The sequence below is a fragment of the Salmo salar genome, chromosome 18 (assembly GCF_965601325.2).
Source record: "Salmo salar chromosome 18, fSalSal1, whole genome shotgun sequence".
Lineage (NCBI taxonomy): Eukaryota > Metazoa > Chordata > Actinopteri > Salmoniformes > Salmonidae > Salmo > Salmo salar.
This window is the reverse complement of record NC_138308.1, coordinates 71,202,380-71,221,395: the sequence shown is the minus strand read 5'-3', so window position 1 is coordinate 71,221,395 and position 19,016 is coordinate 71,202,380. Positions and strand designations below refer to the sequence as shown.

Genomic DNA, 19,016 nt, shown 5'->3' with positions numbered 1-19,016 from the left:
TGTCTTCTCTGGAGAGCCAGGTCTGCCTACGTCGGCCTTTCTTAATAGCAAGGCTATGCTCACTGAGTCTGTACATAGTCAAAGCTTTCCTTAAGTTTGGGTCAGTCACAGTGGTCAGGTATTCTACCACTGTGTACTCTCTGTTTATGGCCAAATAGCATTCTAGTTTGCTGTTTTTTTGTTGATTCTTTCCAATGTATCAAGTAATTATCTTTTTGTCTTCTCAAGATTTAGTTGAGTCTATTGTCTTAATGTCCTGGGGCTCTGTGGGGTCTGTTTGTGTTTGTGAACAGAGCCCCAGCACAAGCTTGCTTAGTGAGACTCTTCTCCAGGTTTCTCTCTCTGTATGTGATGGCTTTGTTAGGGAAGGTTTGGGAATCGCTTCCTTTTAGGTGGTTGCAGAATTTAACGGCTCTTTTCTGGATTTTGATCACTAGCGGGTATCGGCCTAATTCTGCTCGGCATGCATTATTTGGTGTTTTACATTGTACACTGAGAATATTTTTGCTGAATTCTGCATGCAGAGAATCAACTTGGTGTTTGTCCCATTTTGTGAATTCTTGGTTGGTGAGCAGACCCCAGACCTCACAACCATAAAGGACAATGGGTTCAATAACTGATTCAAGTATTTTCTGCCAGATCCTAATTGGTATGTCAAATGTATTTATTTGTTATTTTTGATGGCGTAGAAGGCCCTTCTTGCCTTGTCTCTCAGATTGTTCACAGCTTTGTGGAAGTTACCTGTGGAGCTGATGTTTAGGCTGAGGTATGTATCATTTTTTGTGTGCTCTAGAGTGTCTTGATGGAATTTGTATTAGTAGTACTGCCAACTGGACCTTTTATGGAACACCATTATTTTTGTCATACTGAGATTTACTGTCAGGGCCCAGGTCTGTCATAATCTGTGCAGAAGATCTAGGTCCTCCTGTAGGCCCTCCTTGGTTGGGGACAGAAGCACCGGTTCATAAGCAAACAGTAGACATTTGACTTCAGATTCTAGTAGGGTGAAGCCGGGTGCTACAGACTGTTCTAGTGCCCTTGCCAATTCGTTTATATATATTTTGAAGAGGGTGGGGCTTAAGCTGCATCCCTGTCTCACCCCACAGCCCCGTGGAAAGAACTGTCTGTGTTTTTTGTCAATTTTAACCGCACATTTGAAAGTTTGTGTACATGGATTTTATAATGTTATGTTTTTCCCCCAACACCACTTTCAATCAATTTGTATAGCAGACCCTCATGCCAAATTGAGTAAAATATTTTTTGAAATCAACAAAGCATGGGAAGTCTTTGCATTTGTTTTTGTTTGTTTGTTTGTCACTTAGGGTGTGCAGGGTGAATATGTGGTCCGCCATACAGTAATTTGGTAAAAAGCCAATTTGACATTTACTCAGTACATTGTTTTCACTGAGGAAATGTATGAGTCTGCTTGACGCATATCCCACGGTAGTTATTGGGGTCAAATTTGTCTCCACTTGTGTGTATTGGGGCCAGAGCTAAGAATGATGTTAAAGAGTTTAAGAATAGCCAATTGGAATTTGTGGTCTGTATATTTTATAATTTCATTGAGGATACCATCAACACCACAGGCCTTTTTGGGTTGGATGGTTTGTATTTTGTCCTGTAGTTCATTCAATGTAATTGGAGAATCCAGTAGGTTCTGGTAGTCTTTAATAGTTGATTCTAAGACTTGTATTTGATCATATATGTACATACATATAGATCGTATATGTATTTGCTGTTTGTTCTTTGTTATAGGCCCAAAAAGATTGAAGAAGTGGTTCACCCATACATCTCCGTTTTGGATAGATAACTCTTCACGTTGTTGTTTGTTTAGTGTTTTCCAATTTTCCAGGAAGTGGTTAGAGTCTATGGATTCTTCAATTACATTGAGCTGATTTCTAACGTGCTGTTCCTTCTTTTTCCATGGTGTATTTCTGTATTGTTTTAGTGATTCACTATAGTAAAGGCTCAGGATTCTGGGTTTCTATGTTTTTGGTTGGATAGGTTTCTCCATTTATTTCTTAGGTTTTTGCATTCTTCATCAAACCATTTGTCATTGTTGTAAATTTTCTTCCGTTTGACATTTTTAGATTTGATAGGGAAGCTGAGAGGTCAAATATACTGTTTAGGTTTTCTACTGCCAAGTTTACACATTCGCTATTACAGTGAAACGTTTTGTCCTAATATTTTTTTGGTAGGTTTCCACATTACTTTCCTTCCATCTATGGCATTTCTTAATATTATTCAGTTCCTTTGGCTTTGATGCCTCATGATTGAGTATTGCTCTGGTCAAGAAGACTGTGATTTTGCTGTGATCTGATAGGGGTGTCAGTTGGCTGACTGTGAACGCTCTGAGAGACTCTGGGTTGAGGTCAGTGATAAAGTAGTCTACAGTACTACTGCCAAGAGATGAGCTATAGGTGTACCTACCATAGGAATCCCCTCAAATCTACCATTGACTATGTACATACCCAGCGTGCGACAGAGCTGCAGGAGTTGTGACCCGTTTTTGTTGGTTATGTTGTCGTAGTTGTGCCTAGGGGGGCATATGGGGGAGGGAATGCTGTCACCTCCAGGTAGGTGTTTGTCCCCCTGTGTGCTGAGGGTGTCAGGTTCTTGTCCAGTTCTGGCATTTAGGTCGCCACAAACTAGTACATGTCCCTGGGCCTGGAAATGATTGATTTCCCCCTCCAGGATGGTGAAGCTGTCTTCATTAAAGTATGGGAATTCTAGTGGGGGGATATAGGTAGCACACAGGAGGACATTTTCTTTGAGATAATTTCTTTTTGAATTTCTAGCCAAATGTAAAATGTTCCTGTTTTGATTAATTTAATAGAGTGAGTTACAGCAGGTCTGCTCCATTCCAAATTAGCATACCATCTTCCATTTCCTTCTCTCGCTCTCTCTCTCTTATATTTCCTTTTATATATATCTCTCTCTTTGCCTCTCTCTGTAACTATCTGACCTTCCTTCTTTCTATGGGTATCTTTCAGTATGTCACTCCCTCTTCCTTCTGATTGATTTCCTTTCTTCTTTCTCTCTCTATATACTTTTCTCTCACACTAGACCCAGGTCGTGGCTGTAAATGAGAATGTGTTCTCAGTCAACTTACCTGATTCAATAAGGGTAAAATAAAAAAATACATCTCTTTGCTCCCACCTCAGTCTCCTTCACTCCCTCTATTTTACATTTTAGTCATTTAGCAGACGCTCTTATCCAGAGCGACTTACAGTAGTGAATGCATACATTTCATTTCATACATTTTTTTTTCTTTCTGTGCTGGCCCCCCGTGGGAATCGAACCCACAACCCTGGCGTTGCAAACACCATGCTCTACCAACTGAGCTACAGGGAAGGCTATCATTAGAACATGGCTGTATTGTGTGTTATTTCCCCCTGCTGAATCCACATGAATGTTCTGTGTTCTAATTCGTGAGAGATTAGCTTAGCATGTTGTCATGTAAATCCCTTGAGCCAGAGAAAGAAGTCTGATTTGGAGTGTCGTAACACTCCGGCCTCATCACGACCCTCTCTCAGGCCTCTCACACTGTATCTGTCATCAGCGGCGCGCCCTGGAAAACAGTCCCAGTAGGTTGGTCGCTCGGAAACAAGAGAGGATCAGGGAAGCGATGAATGCTCTTCCTCGCTCTTCACTCCATAAGCGGGTATCTGGGGAAGGCAATCACTCGTGCCCTCGCCAAATCACAACAGGGGACTTAGCGGCTGATAGCCTAGCAGGTTGGCCAAGAGGTGAGATGCATTTCCGCTTCGATTTCCACACTGAGGGCACGAGCTAACGATCCCCTAGTGCCAATTCTACGAGGGGGGGGGGGGGGGGGGGGGATTTTTCAATCACTAATGTGCACTGGAACAGTGGAATGCCACAGGCTTTGGTTGTGACAGGAAATCCATATATTTTCGAGGGGAGGAGCTTCATCTTGAATATCACACGCGGGTTGTCATTTTCTTGGAGAGGGAAATATTTGTTTGCGAGAGGAATCATTGAGACAGGTTGAACTGTTCTCTGGGTTGTAATGTCCAGATATGAAAATAGATTTTGGTTATATGGAACAACAGAATGATGAAAAAGAACAAGGTGATGAGATTGAGATGGCACATTTCCGTAAGTGATTTCTTCGGGTGTGTTTTCATGAGCCAGAAAGTGAGCCAGAATCATGGTGAAATAATAATTCCCAATATTGGCCCTTCTATTTTGACTGCACATTCATTTAAAATTGAAATACAGTATCTCTGCCATTTTTTTAAAATTAATGCCCCCCTCTGTCCTTGACTTTTCCTAAATAAGTACAGTATATTTAACAGAAGTATTGTGTTAGAATTTCGATTTCACAAACATCATTTGTTTAATAAGCAGTTTAAGAGGACGTCTTTTTTTTTCATGGAGCGCCACATCCTCTTACAGAGTAACATGAGGTTAAGACGTTTTGATTTCTATCGAGTATCAGAAAGACCAGGTTCTGAGGTTTCCAAAACACTTACCTTTGCCAAATACCTCTCACAATTGAAGAGAAGAGCTCTCTTTCAAAATATGAATTTTTCCAACAATAACCGCTGTTCCATGCGCTCCACAGGTGAGTACGCGGCAGCAGATAGCCCACAGTAAACTAATGAAATACATATCTTTTTTGTTACCCAAGACCTTCATAAACACAACCAAAGGAAACATTTCCCCGATAGCATATATGAAATATATATATTAGACCGTCAAAATGACTGCTCATTGGCTCAAAGTGGCGTCCCTTGAGGCCCGGCTTTTCGAGTGACTTCTCTTTTTCATTTCTAGCTGAAATGAATGCAGACAGACAGGGCCATAAGACACTCATAGAGACTATAGCCTAGCCGAGTGAAACGATATGAGGAGGGGAGAGAAAGAAGAGACTTCAGGGAGAATTGGAGACGTGAAATGACAGGAGAGAGGGAGGAAGACAAATGAGTGCAGGGCTAAAGGAAGATCACAGGCCTGATAAAGGAGAGGAGCGACTGAGGGCAAGAAAAGAGTGTTAACCAGGGATGATGGAGAGAGGAAAAGGTCGAAGGAGAGAGTGAGAGGGAGATGACGAGAAATACATCAGGGGAGAGAAAGGAGGAGGGAGTTAGTGGAAAAAAATGGAGAGAGAGTGTCAACCAGTGATGGAGAGACGAAAAGGTGGAGGGAGAGGGAAGGAGAGCAAAACCAGGGGAGAGAAAGGAGGAGGGAGTTAGTGAAACAGAGGGAGAGATTGAGAGTATGTGCATTGACATGCTAACTAAACCCATGTCTGAGTAATACAACTTCAGTGGATCATACAACGCAAGCTTCCCCATTTCCCTTTCTGGTTTCGAGCTAATCATACGGCTAACCTAGCAGCAATCGCTGGGGCTCGGCAGAGAAAAACCACGGGGCTCAGTTACTAGTTCCATGGGAAACCTGTTCACATCAACTGTATCACTGTTTCCCTCTCCACTGACCAGAAGAGAATCAGTGGGGCATAACGCATCTACATCCGTGTATCCATTTCCATGTTTTCTTCTCGATGAGGGAAAAGATGAGCCGGGGACGGTAATTACCGGCTGAGCCGACGGAGCCGTGGAGGAGTGGGCAGAGTCCGTCCACGCTCGGCTGCCTAATGCACAGATTGCCTGTCTGAAGGCTTTGGTAATGAGAGCAAGCCTGCAACCTCCAGTGGATGTGGAAGGGAGGGGGAAGTTCGAACACAGTTCAGCCCCTTCCAAGTGGCTAAGGTGGGGGAGAGGTGGCAGGAGAAAGCGGGGCTGGATGTTCTGGATGGATGTTCTGGATCTAATGGCATTCCAGTGGTAGGGATCAGAGGGAGGGATTGGAAGTAGAGACTGGAGAGGCCTCCAACATCATTATGCTCCCTTTTCTTCCTTAGCCTGTTTTATCTAGGAGAGAGGGTGTGACACACCGAGGTAGACGCTACCATCTTAAATGCTTTGCGGTGGCGACTCGGCTAGTGGGCCAGATGGATGGATTACCCAGGCTCCTCCACTGCGAAGGCACCGCTTGAGGGGTTTTTGATTGACAGAAGCTTGGAATGTTTACACCGAGAACCTTTCGTATCGCTTGGCCGTTGTCAAATCATTCCCTCAATTCCGGGATTCAACAGAGAATCTCAAGAAAAACACAGGCTTTTCTCCCTTTAACCCTCCTCTTTTCCCACCTATGAGCCAAGACAGAATGGGGATGCACTGCTGACAGAGTTGATTATGAAGTGGGTAGTAGTTATCTCCTTAGCGCAAGGCGCTCTTTGCTAATTAAGTCTTTTTCTTTTTTTTAATTCCACTGGAAAAGTAGGCGATTTGGTAACGCTCTGAATTAATTGTGTTTGACAAAGGAAGGCGAGGGGCGGAATGCACCGTGACTTTAGGAGAGAAAGCGCTGCGTGAGGGAGTAGTGAGGCCCTCAGGGGCCAGGGGACGGTAGATAGAGACATACTGTGGCGGGGAGGTACAGGAGGACTTCAGACAGGGTACAGTACACTCGATAAAGCATGACGGGGTGTAGTGGCTTTCTCTGCATCATGACATATCTGGAGAGATCTAGGCGTATCGGTGAACTCACGACAGATCCTTTTTCTTCAGTCACTCCAGTTGCTATAGATCCCTCAAACTCACCTCTGGACCTGGAAGCCAGTTCCACTGCGTTTTCTTTCATTGCTCCCCTCTAATCAGGGACTGATTTAGACCTGGGACACCAGGTGGGTTAAATTCATTATCAGGTAGAACAGAAAACCAGAAGGCTCCGGACCTCGTAGGGTAAGAATTGAATACCCCTGCTCTAGATCATTTCATGGTAGGGGAATAACACAGCCAAAGTGCCCCATTATTTAAGCCAGTAGGAACCGGAGTCTCACGACCACTTTTCCCTCTACGAGTTACAAATACACAGTGTCTTCCTGTTTTTCCAACACAGCTGTAATAAAAGAGAAAGAGCTAATGAAAAGAAGCAAAAGAGGAGAAAGGAGCATGTGAGCCAAATAAACTCACCATGGACGGTCTGGAGGGAGTTGCAGGGGCCATAGAGCCGTCCCTACTGGTGAGGGGCCCGGGTTGAAAAATCTCTGTAATAAAGCCAGGCTCACGCATGGCCTGTCTGGATGGGCGCACCAGCCAGGAGAAGGTCGATTTGGGCCCAGGCATCATATCGACTAGGAGGACTCGATTGCTTTCGGTTAGGGAAAAAGGGGGCGCTTGAACCAGACCATTAAACACTGAACATTAAACCCAGCTCACTGGGTAGCTCGCTAGAAGCTGTCCAGGCACCACTGTTGACGCAAAGGCCTGTGTTGTGTTCCTTCCTTCCTCCTCCTTCCATCTCAGTTTCGACCACCTAAACAAGTCTCTGGATGTTCTCTTCGGGTTCTTAATGGCAGCAGAGAGTTTGGTGTCCTCCCTAAACCCAGATGTATGCCACACTGCTCCCATTTTAAACTGTAGCTCCGGCTATTCTTCTCTTCTCTGTGACTGGAATATATTGGGGTAAAGCCAGGAAGTAAATATACCTCGTTGGCTAAAAGTGGAACGTTTTACCGGTTTGAGAAGGAGAACAAGGGAAATCGATTGTCACTGGTTATTTGTAATCTCAATTTTGTTCTCCCTCTCCTCTCTCTCCCCAGAAAGATTAGGAAGCCGTATCTCATTCTGGTTATTCCAAAAGAAAAGAGGCTGCCGGTGTCGTCGCAAGTTAGCGGCGCCAAGAAAACTGCAGAGGATGTGGAAGGAGAGCGAGAGAGAAAAGAGAGAAAGAAAAGAGGGAGAGAGAGGTGGGAGGGGTGGAAAACAGAAGAGGATTTGGTGTGACGGATATGAGGTGAGAGAGAGAGAGGGGGGGAGAGAGAGAGAGAGAGAGAGAGGGAGAAGAACGAGGGAAAAGGAGGGCAGATCCGAGTGAGTTTGGTTGGATTGAGCTGTTAAAAACTTTTGGGTCTCTTATTTTTCCCCTCCATTGAGTCTGTATAAGTGCTGCCATTTTGTATTTATTCGGCAGGCACTGGGAGGGCCAGAGATGTTCTCTCTGATCTGCCTCAAAGTCTTGAGGAGAACAGAGAATGAGAGCTGCACATTGAGATGTGTGATCCAACAGCCAGCTCTGGGCTAGTGGGAGATATTGTAATACCTACTAAGCCCTCTCTACTTCAGCCTATAAAGTTGGTTGGGAGCATTGATAAGCGTGTGTGTGTGTGTGTGTGTGTGTGTGAGTGAGTGAGTGAGTGTTACCTACCTTTTCCACTGCTTGATTCCACTCCGTACTTGACTTTATTGGAAGTCTATTGCTCTAAGGTAGCATGCAATCTCATGGAATCGTTAAGTTGCAAAATAAACCACTTCAAAGATTTTCAAAAGTGCGTGGACTGCTCTAGTTACCCCAGCTGGTTTTTATATCAATGAGAGCAAATGTCCATTCTTTGTGGTTATACGGTTCCACAGACCTGACCGCATTGAACCCAGACTGACCATGAGTTCAGGAGACACACTGGGCTGACGTTTGTTTCGCTCCGGTCAAGACATCTGAAGCAATGAAAACCACAGATTCAGGGTTGTGGTCAGAGGGGTGTGGTCTGTAAGAGATATGAAGTCTGGACCATTACAGACCAGGCTGCAATATCCATAGGATAAACCCCCCACTCGCTTTCATTCATACATACATCCATCCATACATGCATATATCCACCACCTAGAACAGACATTATCTTTCATTCAATATAGCAAATGACATATTATTTAACCCATTTTGGTTCATACAGTTATTACACAAAACAACATATTTTAGGTGCTAACATAGTGGAACAGTAAACGTTAAAGGGACCTTATAATCTCTTGTAACTTTATACTCAAAGAAGCATTTGAATAATTGCAGGTTTCATCACAAAACTGCAAAAATAATTAGGTACCATGTTTAGAATGTTGGTGTTCAAGTTAACTGGTTCATTTTTAACCCTCTGAGTTTTGCTTTTCGGGGGGTGAGAAGGGGTGAGGGGAGGGGGGGGGGGGGTATTCTGGCACCACTTCATCGTGGTTTAAAGGGGTCCAGCACTTATTTAGCTGTTTAGTTGTTATCCTGTCTAAGTTCTAGCTTTGGGAGGAATTTCAAAAGTTCCAATTGAGCTCGTTAGAGATGTTTATAACAGGATTATGACTGAGGGCTTCTTGGTTGTGTCCTAGCTACTGTCCAGAAGGTAAGACTATAGGAATCATTTTGGTGTGACTGTAAATAACATACTGGCCCTTCTGTTCATAGTTTTGGAGAGGGGTGGTGTGGGGAGAGTCAGCCCTCAGTCGTTAGCGTGGGTTGAGTTTGGTTTGCTGTTAGGTGGTTAGATTCTGCTTAGTTCAGGTCTTAGGATTAATCTCTGTCTGTTTCCATAGCAAAGTAACTTTGAACTTTAACCCTTTGAGTCGAGAAATGTCCTCTGCCTCCCTCTTTCCGTTCCCTTCCCTCCAACTTGGTTTTCGGTAAGAGTGCCTCTATACTAACCTCCCCAGCTTCCTCTGGCGCTGTTGACTCTTTGGTTGTTATTGTGTCTTGTCATCATTATCCTAAATCTGGTTGGTAATTCATATCAAGTCATCCTTATTAATGTATGAAAAAATGTGTACAAAACCCTTCAGTTGATTCTCGTTCTATCTGACATACGGATTCTATCCAATCCATGCTAAATGACCTTTTAATCCAAATGACATGCAGTGAGCAGTTTACTGATTCTGTTTTTATCAAATAAACACGGGAACTCTTCATTTCTCTCCTTTGACTCTCACTTAAATACAAATTCATTTATTTGGTATCTTTCCTCGCATGTGTGATCACTTATAATACCGTTTCAAAGAACAGCCGGCCGCAGCAAATTAGAAGATGTAAAATGTGATGTGTTCATGACACTGCATCTATTATTAGTCATACAAACAGAATACAGACTTGGGTAAAGCCTTTAGAGCCTTATAGATGCATGACTTAGACTAATCTACTCTCAAATTCCCTTAGCAAGTCGTATTTCACTGTGTTGTGACGCCTAACATCAACTCATTTAAAATCGGAATCACTTTGACTAGCAGTCATTGAATAAGTAACATTAAAACTTTGCCCAGAGGCGGACTCTCAGTTCTTCTAAATAATTATTGTATGTGTGATAAGGCACATCTACACCTTATAGTTATCGTTTGTAATCGTGCTAGATGTGAACGGCCCATTATCGTGCTGTGAAAGCTGACCTAGCTAGCTAGGGCCAGTTTAAAATGGCCAACATTATGGTGCGACTGAGGTAACTGTGGCCAGAGGGATGGAATGAAAAGGCGAGGGGAGGAGGAGGAGCAACAAAGGCCACACCTCCATTTGGGGTGTTTTTTTTAGAATCAACCACCTTTCAGCAGCACAAATACACAACACATGACAAAGACAAAGAGGTCAGGGGACGTTTGGCACTCAAAGGGTTAAAGAATCGTCACTTTTGGTCAGATCCAAACTGCAGATTGATCGTGCTCGTTGTTGTCGGGCAGAATAAGGCTGACACAGCGAACTGTAGGCTTATTAACAAAGTCCAACAGACACATTAAACAGTCCCTTTAACTTTTAATGACTTTCAGGTGGCTACTTTTCTCTGGAGTGTCCCAAAAATTATTAAGTGGTTGATGTTTCTTCCTCTAATTGTCACTTTTGTGAATAAGAATTTGAATAATAATCACCATAATTAATAAAACTTCACAAGACCAAACAACAGAAACACAGGAAGAGAAGCAGAAGGGAACCAATAGGATCTGTCTTTTTGTCAGGTTGGTTACTGGGGGGTTATGTTGGGGTTATTGGGAAGTTATGACTCTGAAGAGATGCAGCCCCATGTCAAGGTGCTTTGGACATGGTTCCCCTGTGCAGTGTAACCTACTACTGGCTCTTTCGTTCAGTACCTTCATTGTAATGCTATGAAGAATGTGTAAGGTCATTACCAACGTCGTAATATTAGTTAACCAGCTAGCTGATAAGGGAGGTGGATTTAGTATCAATTTGACTACTTTCATAATTGCCAATTACAAGATAGAATGACCTGTATAATTGCTTTCAGGGGGCTAGAACAGCAAACAGTAAAACTGTAGAGCGTGAGTCATGGTTACCTGTTTGAATGTGTTACTAATGTATATTACTACCCAGTGACATAATTGAATGGAAAAGTTTAAGCCAATCACATTGAGACTGATTGGGTAAGGTCATAAGCCAATCGCATTGGACATATGTGAATCAGAGGAACTGTAAAGAGCCAATAACATCCACCTTTGTTGCGTGGCACTGCACCTCCTCCAGAGCGGTGGTTAACGGTGATTAAGTGGTTAGGTCATTAGTGGAGAGTTAAGGGGTTTTTAGTTACCTTTGTCGAGTAGCCACTCGTCAACTACCCGACCAAGTCGGTATGGGATTCTTTGTCTAGCAATAGCCAGGCGTTCATTATCAAAGTTCCCTTTAGAGAATTTGGAAAAGAGTGCAGGTTAATATCTGGAAGGTCAAAGGTTCAAAGGTTAAAGGTTAGAGAAAGGGCAACATGGCAAAACGTTTAGCAAGGTTATGTACGTTAAAATCATCTTTAGGTAGTTTCAGGAAGTAGTAGCTTTGTGCGGACTGGTTTGGATTGGTTAGACAGCATTCTAGTTACCTCAGGTTTAAATGGTTGTTTTGGTTATGGGTCCGATAAGTTAAACATATTTATGAATAATTTAGAAATAGTATATTTGTATAATGGATAGCTGATACAGCCAATAGCTCAGTGGACAGTGAAAATCAATAGCATCAATGAAATCAATAATCTATTACATATGTTAAAACCAACATGAAAAGCATTCAGTTATAGCAATGTCATATGCATTAACATCATCATTACATTATTCAAACATTTTCATGTATTCATCATCAAACCATTGTCATTTCCTGTTCAGAGACCCTTAAGCACATATTACTTAACACATTACATGGTTAATACCAGGAAGACATATTCTGCTTGAGATCCCACACAACCATCCTTCGAGGCAAGTCTCGGTGCTCAAGTCTGACATATTATATTAAGAAACTCCAAATCCCATAATGCAACACTAATCCCAACTTGTGCACTTTTAGGTAAATATAAAGAACTCGGTGGATTTGAGCTCTGCCGTTTCATACATACTGTACATAACGTATCAGGGCTTTTTTTCAGCTTAATAATCATCAACGGCACTTCATCATTTCCATCGTCTCATCAGTGCGTCAAAAGCTCTTCATTGCTTTTCCATTAAACCGCATGACATCATTTAACCAGAGCTAAAATGATTATCTCCCTCATAATTTCAATCAGAATCAACTGCTGGATTGTACTGTTTAGGGCCGGGCTCTTCAGCGCTAGCTATAAAGCGATGCCTGGGGTGAGGAAATCATACAAATAAGTAAAAAAAAAGCCAGAAAAACGGCATATTAACAATCTGTACTGTAATAATGTGCTACAAAATGGATGGCGTTCTAGCTGCAATAACCAGGTAAAAGGTAGAGCGTAACATAAGGGTGTAGGTGTAATGGTAAGGGCGTAGGGCGTGGGTAGAGTGATCATGTGCCTATAATTCTTGTCTACAAAGCTGCTGTCCTCTCTCCACCGCAGTGCTATATATATATATATATATATATATATATATATATATATATATATATATATATACACACTCTGTTCTGCAGTACCCAGGCCCACTCTCCAGGGGGTCTATACACCTGCCTGTGTGTGTAGTACAACATGTCTGAGGGGAGGGCAGATGAGGGGGGGCTGGATGAAGAGCCTCGATGGAGATAGTGAGGGAGGAGAAAAGTGGAAAGGAGGATGGGAGGTAGGAGGGCAGATGAGCAAAGACGTCCAGGAGAGGGATGAGAGAGGGATAGTGAGGAAGAATAGAATTGGAGAGAGTGTTTGTTTCTGGGGAAAAACTCGATTGAGGCGAGTGGTGTGTATATATATATATATATAGCCTACCTGGTTAAATAAAGTTGAAAGTGTGTGTGTGTGTGTGTGTGTGTGTGTGTGTGTGTGTGTGTGTGTGTGTGTGTGTGTGTGTGTGTGTGTGTGTGTGTGTGTGTGTGTGTGTGTGTGCGTGTGTGTATTTCTGCTGAGCGATTAGTGCTTTTGAGGTCGGTTTGGGTTCGGTTTGATTATTAAAACATTATCACGGTTTTCGTACTTTTTTAATTTTTACAATTAAATTTTTTACACAAAATGCACTGTGCATTATGTGGATTGAAGGCTGTAACACAGAATAATTACTTTACTTTAATACAATATTTCAGTTGTTGTGTATACTACATTTGTTTTATTTGATGACTTTATTATTTCATTCCAAGTCATCTAATCTCTATAGAGCTGTTGTCTATGCTGTCTGACAGAATCACTATTTTAGTAGTTCTTCAAAGTAAATAAGGCATACCTTTATGACTGCTGAATACCAACTATCAATCACTTACAGTAGATCATGTATTTTCAGGTAGCGATACCTCGCGAAGCAACAGCTGCTCTCTATTTCACCTCATGATCACACATTCTTCTCTCTTCAGGAGCAGGCGTAAAAGAAACACACCGGACGAGTAGATGCGCAATGGATTATGGTCACTGTAGTTCATTACCCCGTTTTAAACTGCATCTCCCTACTACATCGCACAGATCTGATTGATCTCTAGAGGAACTCTGCATTGAGCTCACAGAAAGAAAAATAAACAAATGAAATGGAATTCCAATAATTGAACCGACGCCAGTAAATGAGTTTAAAAAAACAAAAAATAACCAAAATGTCGGTTAATCGCTCAGCAACAGTGTTATGTGTGTGTGTATGTTTGTGTCATTTAGATCACGTGGGTCTCCAGGTAAGTCTAGGAGATTGGCCTGTGCAAAGCCAGTGCTGCAATTATAGAGCTCCTCTCTCCACTCACAACACATTTAACGGCAACGCCAGCACTATGCAGCAAAACAGATTAGAGAGAGAGAGAGAGAACGAGATGGAGAGGCCAGAGAGAGAAAGTGAAGAGAGACCAAAAGAGGGAGAGAGTCGGTGAGGAAAGGATGGAAGGAGTGAGCAGAGAAAAGGAGAGAAGGAAACATACTGTGGGAGGCAGTGGTCCTTAGTGAGATAAATCAGTACCTCCCTAGACATATCCCTCGACGAGTCCCTCTCTCCCTCCCTGCTATTACCAGAGCCTGGGCACAGAGTTTAAACAGGCATCCCTTAGGCAGTCTGACAACTAAACCCACCTCGGCTACTGAACAGCCTACTTCAAGCCCTCCCTCTAGTGGTAGTATCTGACCAGTGCAGCCATTTTAATAAAACTCCATGACTCTGATCAAAATTCTCTATTTCTAAAAAAGTCAACCGTCCTTTCTTCCTGCCTTGAAATAATCTTTGATCTTGATCTATGTAGGGGAAACTTATCAGGTTAGATCATTCATTTACCTCAAGCAAATGTCCTACGAGGTACTGTGCCTCCTCTCTGAGTGGAGGGAGGTAGAAAGAGAGGGAGAAAAAAGAAAGGAGGGGGAAGGGGTTCCCACCAAAATAGCAGAAAGACGTCAGAAAGCCGTGGCTCCACTCTGGCCGTTAATTAGATTACAATTAGGAGATCCAAAAGCCATCCTGCGTGAATCTGACGATGTCATTCAATAGAACGTCTATTTCTTAATTATTCCTGCCACCCCTCCCTCCATAGCTGCTAAGGGAGAATGGGGGGGGGGGGGGGGGGTTTAAGGTTTAAGAATTTCCTCCCTTCTTCTCCCCCTCTACCACCTCCCCAGGAAGCCACCAGGTGTTCGAGTAATCAGAAACGCGGAAGAGAAGTGGAGTGTGTGTGTGTGTGTGTGTGTGTATCTGTGTGTGTGGAGGTGTGCGTGTACTATTCAGTGTATGTGTGTGACTAAGGGCGCGTGTTTGCGCCTCGCTGACAAACAGCCCCTTGGCGTCAGGCAGCCTTGTCACCAGCAACAAGCTAAAAAATAAGTGCAGGCGGGACAAGCGGAGGCCTCAAGCCTGTTCTTTCTATATAAGGAGGGATTTGGAAATGCCAATGTGGAACAGCTGAAGACGGATGAGACAGACGCAGTAAAAGAGAATGTGTCTGCTAAACACATTGCTATTTGTCCCTACAGTCTATAGCACACCTACTCTCCATTCTGTAGCAGGGACTGAACATCATGCACCCAGGACATTGAAATAGAAGACAGAGGACCACCATGCCTGGAAAGCCGCAAGCCAGCTCGCCCTCTCCCGTAGCCCAGAGTGGGTGCCTGGAGCCTGGGTTAGATTCATGGCAGAGCTGGGCAGCGCCCGGCACCCGGGGAGCCTGAACATCACAGCTGTGATGCCAGGGGCAGGGCAAGGGCAGTGTGATTGACTGGCATCGTGGGAGACAATGGGAGAGGCGGAGGACAGACAGAAGCTGGCATGCCAGGGATAGGTGTATGTGTCCTGGGCTGTGACGGGCATCGCTGTGAAGGCCAGTCTCTCCGGTCTATGACTCAGAACCACTTCTCCTCTCACTGACTCTGTCGCTTTAGTTTGATTGTGTGTGTGAGATTCATGTCGTGAGTCAGTGTGTGTGTGTGTGAGAGAGCGAGAGAAGTTGGCGTGTGTGGAGGGATATCTATCAGGGGAAGTCAACTGTATATCATCTCTCGCTCTGCAGCCAGACGCCCTTGTACAGGACACACATTTGAAATCTATCCAGCAGAGTAGAATGGAGCTGTCTGGATGTTTTGCCCATCTCTCTCTCTCCCTCCCTCTCCCTCTCCCTCCCTCTCCCTCTCTCTCCCTCTCCCTCTCTCTCCCTCTCCCTCTCCCTCCCTCCCTCCCTCTCCCTCTCCCTCCCTCCCTCCCTCTCTCTCTCTCCCCCTCTCTGTTATCGCTCTCTATTCTCTTTCTCGTTCTCTCCCCCTCTCTTCCGCCCTCTCTCGCTCTGTGTCACTGTCTGTGTATCTGACCTTTTCTCTCCACACTGCATTCAAATGTGTTATTCCTCTCTAAGTACACTGTATACGCAAGCTGAAGCATCCCTCCTATTGGAATACATATATTGCATATCAATCCCTTTTTTTCCTAACATCCTCACACATCTCTTCCCATATGAATTTAGAAAGGATTCATCTTCACCACATAACGACAGAGTGATCTCTGCAGTAGTTGTCAGTCTAACGGCTCTGTTTAATCCACAGAAATATAATTCTAGTTATGGTTCTATCGCTCCTCTCCTATCCGCCACTCTGGGTTTGCGTGTTGATGTCAGAGTGAGGGACTGGGGCTCGTGTGGAAATGAAAGTTGTCAGTTCTTTAATTAGCTACAGCAATCTTTTCCCTCCGTCTCCCTGATGAGGGCTCCTGTCCCTCTCCGGTCCCCCTCCCCTCCCCTCCCCCAGCCACACAGGCCTGTAATTGGACCGCTGTCTAACTGTGAACGATCCAATCAGAGCGTGCCGTGTCGGTGGACCACAAGTCCCTATACGCTCCCACGCCAACCAAGGAACGAGTGTCACTCCTACATACATTGGATTTGACTGGAATTCAGTTCAATGACTGTAGTATAACTTCAGTACCTGAACCGTAGTAGGTTGGAGGTGTCGCTGTTAAGTCAGACTTATTGTCACTCAAATCTAACATCAAAGAAATGCTATCCCTAAAAAAGTGCTTATGAGTGCTAAATAACCCACTCTACACTGTGTGCACAATTATTAGGCAAGTCAGTATTTTGACCATATCATCATTATTATGCGTATTTCCCAACTCCAAGCTGTATAAACTGGAATGCTTATTGGATTTAAGCATATCAGGTGATGTGTATTTGTGTAATGAGGGAGGGTGTGGCCTAAGGAGATCAACACCCTATATCAAGGTGTGTATAATTATTAGGCAGCTTATTTTCCTCAGGCAAAATGGGCCAAAAAAAGAGATTTAACTGACTCTGAAAAGTCAAAAAATTTTAAAAAGTATTTCAGAGGAATGCAGCACTCTTGAAATTGCTAAGATATTGGGGCGTGATCACAGAACCATCAAACGTTTTGTTGCAAATAGTCAACAGGGTCGCAAGAACCGTGTTGAGAAAAAAAAAGACGCAAATTAACTGCCAAAGAGAAGAATCAAACGTGAAGCTACCAGGAAGCCATTATCCTCCAGTGCTGTCATATATTCCAGAACTGCAACCTACCTGCCCAGAAGTACAAGGTGTTCAGTGCTCAGAGACATGGCCATGGTCAGGAAGGCTGAAACCCGACCACCACTGAACAAGACACATAAGTTGAAACGTCAAGACTGGGCCAAGAAATATCTGAAGACAGATTTTTCAAAGGTTTTATGGACTGATGAGAGAGAGTGAGATGAGAGTGACTCTTGACGGACCAGATGGATGGGCCCGTGGCTGGATCAGTAACGGGCACAGAGCTCCACTTCGACTCAGACGCCAGCAAGGTGGAGGTGGGGTACTGGTATGGGGTGGTATTATTAAAGATGAGCTAGTTGGACCTTTTCGAGTTGAAGATGGACTCAAACTCAACTCCCAAACCTACTGCCAGTTTTTAGAAGACACTTTCTTCAAGCAGTGGTACAGGAAAAAGTCTGCATCTTTCAAGAAGACATGATTTTTATGCAGGACAATGCTCCATCGCATGCATCGAAGTACTCCACTGCGTGGCTAGCCAGTAAAGGCCTTAAAGATGACAGAATAATGACATGGCCCCCTTCCTCACCTGACCTAAACCCTATTGAGAACTTGTGGTTCCTTCTTAAACGGACGACTTACGGTGAAGGAAAACAGTACACCTCTCTGACCAGTGTCTGGGAGGCTGTGGTTGCTGCTGCACAAAAAGTTGATCGTCATCAGATCAAGAAACTGACAGACTCCGTGGACTCTGTTATTGAAAAGAAGGGTGGCTATATTGGTCACTGATTTTTTGTTGTTGTTGAAATGTCAGAAATGTTTATTTATACATTTTGAGTTTATTTATTATTCTCACTTTAACGGATGAAAATAAACAAGTGAGATGGGGAACTTTTCGTTTTTCATTTAGTTGCATAATAATTCTGCACACTAATAGTTGCCCAATAATTGTGCACACATAGATATTCTCCAAAGAAAGCCAAAACCTCACTTTTACTTCCTTAAATAATCAGGTTTGAGGTTTATTAACATTTTGGATTGACCGAGAGCGCTGTAGTTGTTCAATAATAAAATGAATCCTCAAACATACAACTTGCCTAATAATTGTGCACACAGTGTATATTCTACCAGAAATCACCTCACAACCTTGGACCATGTTCAACTGAAATGATGACATCCTTTCTGTCCTATCGGAAATGGCCCTCCTCCAAGTCCACCACAGCCCTATTTAATAACAAATCATACCCATAATGCATTATTTGACCATCCCCATCCATATCCCTTTAGCACAGTGTAACATCAAAGTCACATTGAGACTTCAACTGCGATGCTTCAGGTATTGAAGTTCTACTGCACTCTAAGTAGGGCCAAGCCTATAGCTCTGCTCCTGAAAGTTAGATTGCACCGCTGCTGTACGATTCAAGTACTTGTTCTACTCCAAGTAGGAGAGCTAATCCTGTGGCTCTGTGAGCTCCTGTCCTGGCATTCCCTGAGCTGGAGCCAGGCTGTCTAAACCCTGCCAGCCTGCCACGTCCATGCCTCCTGGAACTTAAACGGGCATGGCTGGAGAGGAAGGGAAGTGCTGAGCTTCTCAGAGACCCTGGCCTCCTCACAACCTCGCAGCTCTCTGTCTCTCTCCCGCTCTCCCTCTCGTTAGCTCTCGCTCCCGTTCTTCCTCTCGTTAGCGTTCGCTCGCTCTCTCTCCCACTCTTCCTCTCGTTGGCGCTCTCTCTCGCCCCCCCCCTCTGTCTCTCATCCCCTAGCATTTACAGTGGCTCAGAGGTAAGAGAAGGCAGACAAAGGCAGGTAGACTTTAAAAAGGGTTGAGCGGCTTTGTAGACTCCCCCTGTTCTGACCTCTGAGTGGCTGGGACAAAG

At 43.8% G+C, this 19,016-nt stretch overlaps 1 protein-coding gene across 8 annotated transcripts in view; it reads right to left on the bottom strand.

The window, feature by feature from the left end:
* nrxn2b (neurexin 2b) overlaps window positions 1-19,016 on the bottom strand; it is a 937,590-nt gene that overhangs the window by 33,517 nt on the left and 885,057 nt on the right. For 4 of the 8 annotated variants that reach the window (XM_045701329.2, XM_082965087.1, XM_082965089.1 and 1 more), the window contains one exon: window positions 11,372-11,461. The exons of the other annotated variants lie outside the window; for them this stretch is intronic. In XM_045701329.2, the coding sequence (XP_045557285.1) occupies window positions 11,372-11,461 (90 nt within the window). The remainder of the gene's footprint in view (window positions 1-11,371; window positions 11,462-19,016) is intronic. 8 annotated transcript variants of the gene reach the window in all.